The sequence below is a fragment of the Miscanthus floridulus genome, chromosome 3 (genome assembly GCF_019320115.1).
Source record: "Miscanthus floridulus cultivar M001 chromosome 3, ASM1932011v1, whole genome shotgun sequence".
Taxonomy (NCBI): domain Eukaryota; kingdom Viridiplantae; phylum Streptophyta; class Magnoliopsida; order Poales; family Poaceae; genus Miscanthus; species Miscanthus floridulus.
Genome location: NC_089582.1, coordinates 138,752,715 through 138,762,625, shown reverse-complemented (window position 1 = coordinate 138,762,625; position 9,911 = coordinate 138,752,715). Strand labels below are relative to the sequence as shown.

Sequence of the window (9,911 nt, the reverse complement as noted above, 5' to 3'; positions counted from 1 at the left end):
TCATACACATTTCGAGGCGGTGGTGCCTGCGCGGGGCGGCCGGCCAGCGTCGGTGGCCGGGGAGGGTTTAGGGTGGTTTAGGGTGGTTTAGGGTTTAGGGTTTAGGGTGGTTTAGGGTTTAGGGTATAAGCCACATGGTATCAGAATATAACACAATTGATTTTTTTTCCTAAGGAAAAATTATACATGTATACATTAATTGATATATATATATATACACACACATTAATTTCATACATATATACATTAATTGATATATATATACACATTTCATACATATATACATTAATTGATATATATATATACACATTTCATACATATATACATTAATACACATTTTGTCAATATAATTCATAAATATAATAAATATAATATATATATATATATACCGGCGGTTTAGAATTAATGGAGTGTTGGCGACGGGCGGTGGTGGACAGCGGCGCTGGATCGAGGCACGGGGGCTCCTGGTCGGGCGTGGCGTCGTCGGGGCTACTCCGGCGAGGTGTGGGTGGGCGTCGGGATGCCCTCCGGTGAGGAAGAAGGCGCGGCATCAGGGGCAGCCAGGGGCTCCTCCTTGAGGGGCGCAGCGTCAGGGCTACTCCAGCGAGGTGGGCGGGCGTCGGGGTGCCCTCCTGTGAGGAAGGCGGCGTCGGGGGTGGCCGGGAAGGCGAAATCGGCGGCGGCGTGGCGTGCGCGCTGCGTCGAGGGCGGCCGGGGGCTCCTCGGTGAGGGCGCGGTGTCGGGGCTACTCCGGCGAGGTGGGTGAGCCTTGGGGTGCCCTCTGGTGAGGAAGGCGGCGTCGGGGGTGGCCGGGGAGGCGAATCGGCGGCGACAGAGCTCTGGGGACACGCTGAAGACGAAGACGATCGATGAGGAGAAAGAGAGAAGGGAGGCAGCGGTATATAGGAGAGGGACCTTTAGTCCCGGCTCCATCCACCTCCCGGGACTAAAGCACCTTTAGTCCCAACTCCTGCCACCAGCCGGGACTAAAGGGGGAACCTTTAGTCCCGGCTGTTGGAAGGAGCCGGGACTAAAGAATTTTTTGGCGGGCCGCCAAATGCAGCCCACCTTTAGTCCTAGCCGGTGGCAGGAGCCGGGACTAAAGGTGGGCTGCATTTTCATTTCCCGCCAACTTTTAAGCAGATCAGTTTATTTTATATATGTTTTGTATTTAAATGTTTAAGTCTTATTATTTGCGCAGTAAATTCAATACTAGGCATAAATTTTTTTAGAAAAAGTAATAAACTTTATTTTTATTTACTGCACAAAAAAAAATATGTGACCTAAACTATTGTGTTTTTTATTATAAATGTTGAACATAATGCAACTAATACTCACTATTTTTGTTAATGCAAAAATGTAGACTTTAATTGAAATTATTAAATTTATTGGTTTTCGACAGAAAATTAGTTTTCACGTAATTGTAACGTAAATCTTTAGGTTCTTCATTAATCATTGTATAATTAATCGGTGAGTTCGGGCGAAAATTCAATTAAAGTTAAAAAAGTACCAAACCACCTCAAAAAAATCTCAAACTTGGTGGTGGCTACACACAGGGCATTTTTAGTCTTGAGAAAAAGTTTGAGACTAATCCGACACTGAAAAGCAAATGGACTTCAGAGTCCTAGAGAATCTAGGTGTATAGATAGGGTTTGACGAAAGGTTCTATATACCTCTGTGAAACACGTCGACTCCGCCTATGTCGAAATGGCTTGAAATTTTTTTGGCAGTCATTTACACCCAAAATATGGCCCCACACAAGATCTTAGATTTTTCTGATAATTATTTTTATTATTACATTTTTCTTTGTGCCGCGTGAGACGAAATACGGTGAATTACATATTGAAAACAATATAATTTTGCATCAACCTCCACAAATATTTGTCTCCTAGGGCACAATAGACCGGTTGGCAAAGTTTGGCACCATTCCGGATCATTTAGGGGGTGGACCCAGTTCAATGTATAATTAATCGGTGAATTCGCGCGAAAATTCAATTAAAGTGAAAAAAGTACCAAACCACCTCATAAAAATCTCAAACTTGGTGGTGGCTACACATAAGGCATTTGAAGTCTTGATAAAAAGTTTCAGCCCAATCCGGCACTAGAAAGCACATGGACCTCAGAATCCCAGAGAATCTAGGTGTATAGATAGGGTTCGACGAAAGGTTCTATATACGTCTGTGAAGCACGTCAACTCTGCCTATGTCGAAATGGCTTAAAAAAACTTTGGCAGTCATTTACACCCAAAATATGGCCCCACACAAGATCTTAGGTTTTTCTGATAATTATTTTTATTATTACATTTTTTCTTTGTGCCGCGTGAGACGAAATACGGCGAATTACATATTCGAAACAATATAATTTTGCATCAACCTCCACAAATATTTGTCTCCTAGGGCACAAGAGACCATTTGGCAAAGTTTAGCACCATTCCGGATCTTTTCGGGGGTGGACTCAGTTCAACGTATAATTAATCGGTGAAGTCACGTGGAAATTCAATTAAAGTGAAAAAATTACCAAACCAATTCAGAAAAATCTCAAACTTGGTGGTGGCTTCACACTGGGCATTTGAAACCCTGATAAAAATTATGAGATCAATCAGGCACTAGAAAGCACATGGACCAGAAAATTCAAAGTATAGTTAACAAAAGAATATAATCAATTAAAGGGTCTTTTCTCTTATTAAATAAATGTTTGGGTGCTTTCTTGTCGAGAAAGTGACTTAGTTCAGATGGCTAGCTAGTGCGCTGCGGTTTGGACCTTGGCTATGAGGTCGTGGGTTCAATGCCTGGCTACCCTATTTTTTTTGTCCAGCGCGACTATATTATTTTATCAAGAAAGATTTTATCCCGGTTATAGCCCAGAGCCGGGACTAAAGGTCATCCTTTAGTCCCGGCTGGAGCCTCAAGCCGCGAGTAAAGATTTATTCCCAGTTGGAAGGTCCAGCCGGGACTAAAGGATAACCTTTAGTTCCGGCTCTGGGCTATAACCGGGACTAATTGTTGCCTGCCGTCGCCACACATTTGGGGCAGGAACTTTGTATCCTTGTTTAAGGATATAATCGGGACTAATAGTCTCTTTAGTCCCGAACACAAAAATACCGGGACTAAAGGCAAAAATAGAAGCGGGATGAAAGGTTTGTTTTCTAGTAGTGTACTCTTAAAAAATCATTTAATAATTAATGAAGTGGGTAGTAGTACCGGTAAATTACTACTCTTAAAAAATCATTTAATAATTAATGGAACTAATCACCTCTTATCCTCGTTCTCACTGTCAAGTGCCAAGCAACAATTCAGCTTCTGCCGTGCCCGTTTAGCTGCCAAAAGTAAGTTTCGAGAACCAAAGCCGGAGGCCCAGGCACGGAAGGTGCTCATGAAAAAGGCCGGGCTTTTGGTCTGAGACGGTGAAGCCTGATGAGGTGTCCTTTGAAGAATTTTAGAAGACGTTCAAAGGCCCCCTTTCTCCTAGTAAGCAGGAAGCCATGCGGGTACTCTTTCCTGTGAGGCGTTAGTCGTCGTGGTTTGGTGACGGACGTCGAGTAGGCTAAGCATTCCCAACGCTTTGTCTTGTTGTACCCCTAGTCGTAGATTATACTACCGTATAGTCCTTTGCATGTGTTGTAGCTGCTAGGATTTAGCTCTAGCTCGTTGACTTTCTTGATTGGTCATAAACGCTGGCGTCTTGTCAGCAGGCTTGGTTTAGCCAGATCTTGTCGATGTCGTGTAACTTTAAAACTTTCTTATCCTCTTAATGAAAAACAGGCTTTGGCCTGATCGAAAAAAAAAGCTTCTGCATTTTCAATGCGCTCGACTCAATTCATTCACACACTTTGTGAAGCGGCCTCTTCGTCTGCGCGAGTTTCGCGTGTGCTTCGTGTGCCCGGGAAGACGAGACTGGGAGCAAATGTCAGGCTTGTAGCATGTACTTAGCGTGTAACACACTACTCTACTAGTGTGTGTGTGCGTGTGTTATATATGTGTTTTCGCGAGCAGTGTCGTGGTAGTTGTAGTGATCTTATGTGCTCTGCGACTGCGAGCAGTCAGTGGGTTTGTTCTGTGAACGTCCCTTAGTTTCTGATGTACGTTACAATCTCAGTTCCTGAATAAATAGACTTGAAGTTGTCTTAAGTCAATTTTTTTAAATTTTGACCGAATTTTTAGAAAAAAAATATTAAGATTTATTATATGAAATTAGTATCATTAGATTTATCATGGAATATGTTTTCATAACATGCTCATTTTATATCACATATATTGTTACTATCTATACTCCTTTTTACTTTGCATTTCGTTGTTCGACATGTTTGTACATCGCCATGTTCTACTTCGGATCATGTTCGTGGCGATGGCGCCCTAGCTTCACCTGCACCGCAGCCAACCTATTGCCATCCCTAAGACCTCGTTCGTTTGGCCGGTTTTGAGGCTGGGAACTATTCCAGCTAATCTATACTAATACAAATAAGCCTATCAATCCAGCTGGAACCATTCCAGGGCAACCATTCCAGATTAAACGAACGGGCCCTAAGTGTATTTTTATTTTCAAAGAAATAGATACTTCGAATAATGAGTTACTCTCGAATAATCTATCTCCTCTTTGGAGGAGATGAGTTTAACATTTGCGATACAAACCCTCTTTGGGATCGATTCTACTCTTTCTTTTAGGTAGTATATTAGTGCAATTTCAATTTTCAAATACCAAACTCCACCGTTTTATAGAGCATCACTGTAGCAATCTACTAGTTAACTGTAGTGAGAAGGCGAAGGTGCTCTACATATTCTTTTTCAGCAGATCTGCTCCATCATGCACATATTTTTAGCGGCAAAATCTATCAACTGACGAACAACGCTTGCCCCCACGACCCATGAGCCCATTACTTCCTTGCTCCGCCGTGGTTGCCGGAGACGAGCTCGTCGGCGTTAGGGGTTCCGGATTCTGGGGGTGCCATGGCCAGCAACCTTAGAAGGGGAAGAGGCCCCGGTAGCAATTTGGGTTCCGAATTTTAGGGGGTGCCATGGCCGGCAGCCTTAGAAGGGGGAGATGCCTCGATACTCGATAGCAATTTGGGTTCTGAATTTTAGGGGGTGCCATGGCCGGCGGCCTTAGAAGGGGGACAGGCCCCGGTGGCAGCGGCCAGCCCGGCTGTTGTGATGGGTTGAGGGCGACAAGCGAGGTGGTTAGGGCACTGCTGATCCGGGCCGTGGGAGACAACTGGTTGGGAAAAGCTCGCACCGAGGCCGAAGATCGCTTGTCGTCGCCCTCCAACTAAGATTAGTGGAGGGCGGGGTGGTTGGCGAGGGTAGGCGGTGGGCAGGGCGGCCGTCAGTGGGAACACCATGGGCCGAGGTGGTGGGCGAGGAAGGCGGGGGTTGGACGTGTAGGGCCGAGGTAGATGCGAGGCGGGAGCAGAGATGGCCGAGGAAGAAGAACGGTTCCTGGTCGCATGCTCCCCTGAAACGCGACCCGTCGCGCATTAACATGCCCCAAGAGTAGGAAATGTTTAATGAGATTTTACAAAATGTTCGAGTAGCCTTTAAAAATGTTAATTGGTGTTAAACCTACACGATGATTATTACAAGTGTCAGAAGGAAATGAAGAAAAGAAAAACACAAACATTGGCTAGGAAATTGTACAACCACATGGGATTCTTCCGTTGTTGGAACTACGTGCGGTGTGCTATTCTCTGATGGATAGTTTTCCAGACGGACACGGTGGATTAGTGTGTAGTAGTACCGGCAAATTACTTCTCCTACTACTCTTATAAAAAAGTCATTTAATAATTAATGAAATTGATCAGCTCTTAGGCCAGTCTCAGTGATAAGTTTGATGGCGGTGTTTCTAAGACCGTCATGTTATATACAATGAAATGAAACTTGCAGCTTGTTCGCTTGTTGGTTTCAGCCAGTGCTTATCAGCCAGCCAACAATGTTTTCTTGTCACAACAAACCAGCACCAGCCGGGCTTATCAGCTCAGAAACCAATCAGCAAACAGGCTCTTGGATGAAACACCCCATCTCAATGCAAAGTTTCATTCTAGAGTTTCATAGGCATTTAATTCCATGGCTCATAGAGAGTTGGTAATCGTGCTAAGAGAGTTTCATCTTCTTCTCTCTTCTTAAATACACTATCATGTCGTCAAAATGCCTATGTGGCAGGCTATTTAACGCAAATGAAACTGCAGTGAGACCAGCCTTGTCCTCCTTCTCACTGCCCCGCAAGACGCAACAAGTCAGCTTCCGCATTTCGCTACCGTTCTCGTCTTTTCAATGCGCTCGACTCAACCCAGCATTCATCACGCACTTTGTGAAGTTGTCTCTTCGTCTTCGTCCCCCGCAGTGGCGGAGCCAGCATCTTAAAGTTGGGTATTCCCACTTCCAAAAAACATCCAATACATAGCAGCATAGGTTTTAATCCAATGCATATAGCTGGAAAGGAAAGGAGGCGACGAATAGTTAGTTGTGGGCTGAATTTCTACTCGAAAAATATCGAATTAACACCAATATACATTATACATATGAGTATATACACATATATATAAAAGTGTAGCAAAATAGTTGGGTATTCCCGGGAATATTGAGGAATACCCTTGGATCCGCCCCTGGTCCCCCGTCGCGCTTCTTCTTCTTCCCGTGGCTTTCTTCTGCATGCAAAACCTTCCTAGGCAGTTAACATGGATTATGAGAGAAAAAAGGGGAAAAATATATAGATTCTCCCTCAGGAATGTTAGGGCATCAGAGATACTGCAGACATGTTGTTCGGCCTTTGCCTTCCTCAGCATCAAACTGATGGTGGCAGCATGCACCAACAGATGGACGTCTCCTGGTTTGTAGGGATCAGCTATGAATGTAGCAATCACTGAAACACAAAATGAGACATAAGTGTCCTTGATCTTATTACCACCTGACGTCCTTCAAGATCAACCATACCAGGCTGCCACCAAAAGATGCTTTTAAATCTTTTTTTATACAAAGCAAAAGAGCTAAGGATGTTTATAAATCTGTCACTGATAATCCTAATATACTTATGTAAGCCTAGTATTTGGATAACAGTTGCTTCATAAGTCCACTGTTTCTGCCTAAACTACAGATACACAGATCATCAAATAGCATCACGGGAAGCAAAGGGTCGCGATTGACGGAATCAGAAGGAATACATGGAAATTATTAGAGCAAAAGTGTAGTTAGAGGCTTCCGAAATCCTCACCTTATAATACCTTATGCAGTTCTTCAATTATGCACACATTGATATGGTGAGAAGTAGTGGACAATTATCACCAAAATACATAAGCATTACTAAAAAAAATGCTGAACTTTGTTAACAGATTCTGTCAAAGCACTGTAAACATGTCTCAAGTTCACATAATACCTGAGTGGTCTTATAATTGGGATATTCAAGTTCACAACTGACAAAATATATATATATATATATATATATATATATATATATATATATATATATATATATATATATATATATGTTGAACTATGTTAAAAGACCCAAAAACAATTAGAAGAGAAAGTAAACCTTTTCATGCAGCTGCCATGTTCTCCATAGTTACGACCAGACTCAGTTTTAACCACCTGTGAACCAGCAGTGCCATGGACAAAGAGGACAACTCCTAAATACAGAAAAAGTAGAGTTTATCGAACACTTAAAAATAAAAATAAAAAGAGAGGCAAAAAATTACCATGCGGGCATTTTATCGAACACATGGTAGGCGTCGTCCATGTCGAGCTCGAAGCCAAAATCAGGTCCGCGCCGGCGGCGACCCTGACATCACGTTTCACAAATGGCCGACTGCCTAGCCATCGAGCCGGGCGCAGAAGGTGGTGCGAGCCCGGAGCCCCTGCTGCCACACGGGGATCGACGGCGACCTGGGCACCTGGGACCAGCGTTTCGGTGGCCGGTAGCATCGGGCCGGCGGGCGGAGAGACAGCGGGACGGACGGGGAGGGCGCGAGAGATTGACGAAGCACGAGAGATTGTAACCATCGCTGATCGCTTGCAGGTGCCCATCCTGCTCCCTGTGCTCAGTGTTGGGCACTTCCCGCACCCCTGCTCTGCTCTGACGATCCGAAGATGGCGAGTCGCCGGGGGCCAGCGGTGCGAGGGGATGGGATGATGCTGAACCAGCAATGGCCGCAAGTTTTTTATTTGTGAGAAAAGAACGCGGGGGAGACGGTGCTGGGAAGGGACGAAACAGTAGTGATATTTTCCAATGGTACGGAAGACCGAATTTATTTAGAGAGGTTTAAATCTGTCCGTATTTAAGTTCAGATATTTAACATTCGATATTGTATCCGTATTCGAATACTTAAATCGTATATCAAATCGCATATTTATGATGTTAATATCCAATCGTATCATATCCGCTATGGTTGACACTATCCGCATTCGAATTTAAATCCGGACAAAAATATAAAAACAAATGTAATATCAATGATATCCGTCCGTGTCCTATCCGCCCGAACACTGGTTGCGGAGAAACATGTGATATGCTGCTGCTCTCTGCCCCTCACCGATCGGAGGTTGTACGTGTGGACGATCGGTGGGCGTGGTTTGAAGGCTGATCGGCGGCGAGGAGCCAGCGATCGTGAGAGGAGGAAGAACGAGGTGGCGGCTAGGGTTGGACTCCCGGCTCCCTTCAGGAAGCCGGAAACAATATGTTTCTGCTTGCCATCTCAATAATGTTTACAAGTATTTATATGTCTCTCAACTAAAATAGGAAATATTCTAATAAATATTCTAATAATATGGCAATCAAGATAAATATGGGCTTTTAGGCTCCTAGCCACTAGCGGGCTTGCGGCGTGAATAGCCCACGCCGGTCATAACATCTCTTCCCGCCTCGGCAAACAGCTCGTCATCGAGCTGCACATCCGGGTAGAGAGTCTTGAAGTCGTCCAGGTGCTTCCAGGTGGCGTCGTCCTCCGGAAGGCCTTGCCACTTGACGAGGATGCGCCACACGCCGCGATGGAGCTGGGCGCGCAGGACCTGCGCAGGGGCTGCCAGCAGTCGCCCGTCCTGAACCGGTGGCAGCACGGCCGGTGTTGATGGTGGTGAGCCGGCGTAGTTGTAAGGCTTGAACAGCCCCACATGGAAAACGTCATGCAGGCGCGCGTCCGCGGGGAGTCGGAGACGATAAGCCACCTGCCCGATGCGCTCGACGATCTGGAACGGCCCGGCGTAGCGTGGGCGCAACTTGCCCTTGGACGACGAAGCGAGCGCATGGGTGGGACGGTGGAGAAGTCGGAGCAGCACCCATGCGCCCACGTCGAACTCCACCTCGCGATGGTGCTCATCGTAGTGGCGCTTGGCGTACTGCTGGGCCTGAAGAAGACGCTCGCGAACCTCCTCCAGGAACGTGTCGCGGTCCCGCAGCATGGCGTCCACCGCCTCTGTCTGGGCCGCCCCGGCGTGGTGTGGCAGGAGGGGTGGCGGGGGTCGGCCGTACACAACCTCGAACGGCGACGCTCGGAGCGTCGTGTGGTACGAGGTGTTGTAGCAGTACTCCGCCCAGGAGAGCCAGTCGACCCACGAGCGAGGCCGATCACCTGTCGCACAGCGCAAGTACATCGCGATGATCTTGTTGACGACCTCGGACTGGCCGTCTATCTAGGGGTGAAAGGCCGTACTGAGCCGCTGCTTGACACCTGCACATTTAAAGAGATCGCACCAGAGATTGCTGGTGAAGACTGGGTCACGATTGCTGACGATGGAGCTGGGGAAACCGTGCAGGCGCACGATCCCGTTGAAGAAGGCACGGGCGACGGAGGCGGCGGTGTAGGGGTGGCTGAGCGCGATGAAGTGGGCGTACTTCGAGAAGCGGTCCACCACCGTCAGGACCACAGACTTGCCGTGCACCTTCGGCAGCCCCTCGATGAAGTCCATGGAGATATCCACCCAGACCTGCGA

At 46.4% G+C, this 9,911-nt stretch overlaps 1 protein-coding gene across 1 annotated transcript; it reads right to left on the bottom strand.

The window, feature by feature from the left end:
- Positions 1-489: 489 nt before the first annotated feature.
- On the bottom strand, positions 490-933 carry LOC136544544 (predicted GPI-anchored protein 58). Its single transcript, XM_066536673.1, has one exon. It carries the CDS (start codon positions 931-933, stop codon positions 490-492), a length of 444 nt encoding a protein of 147 aa, XP_066392770.1.
- Between the last annotated feature and the right edge of the window lie 8,978 nt (positions 934-9,911).

Bases quoted from the DNA above. Each gene is read 5' to 3' on its own strand.
- LOC136544544 (XM_066536673.1), bottom strand. From the start codon at position 933: ATGGAGCCGGGACTAAAGGTCCCTCTCCTATATACCGCTGCCTCCCTT.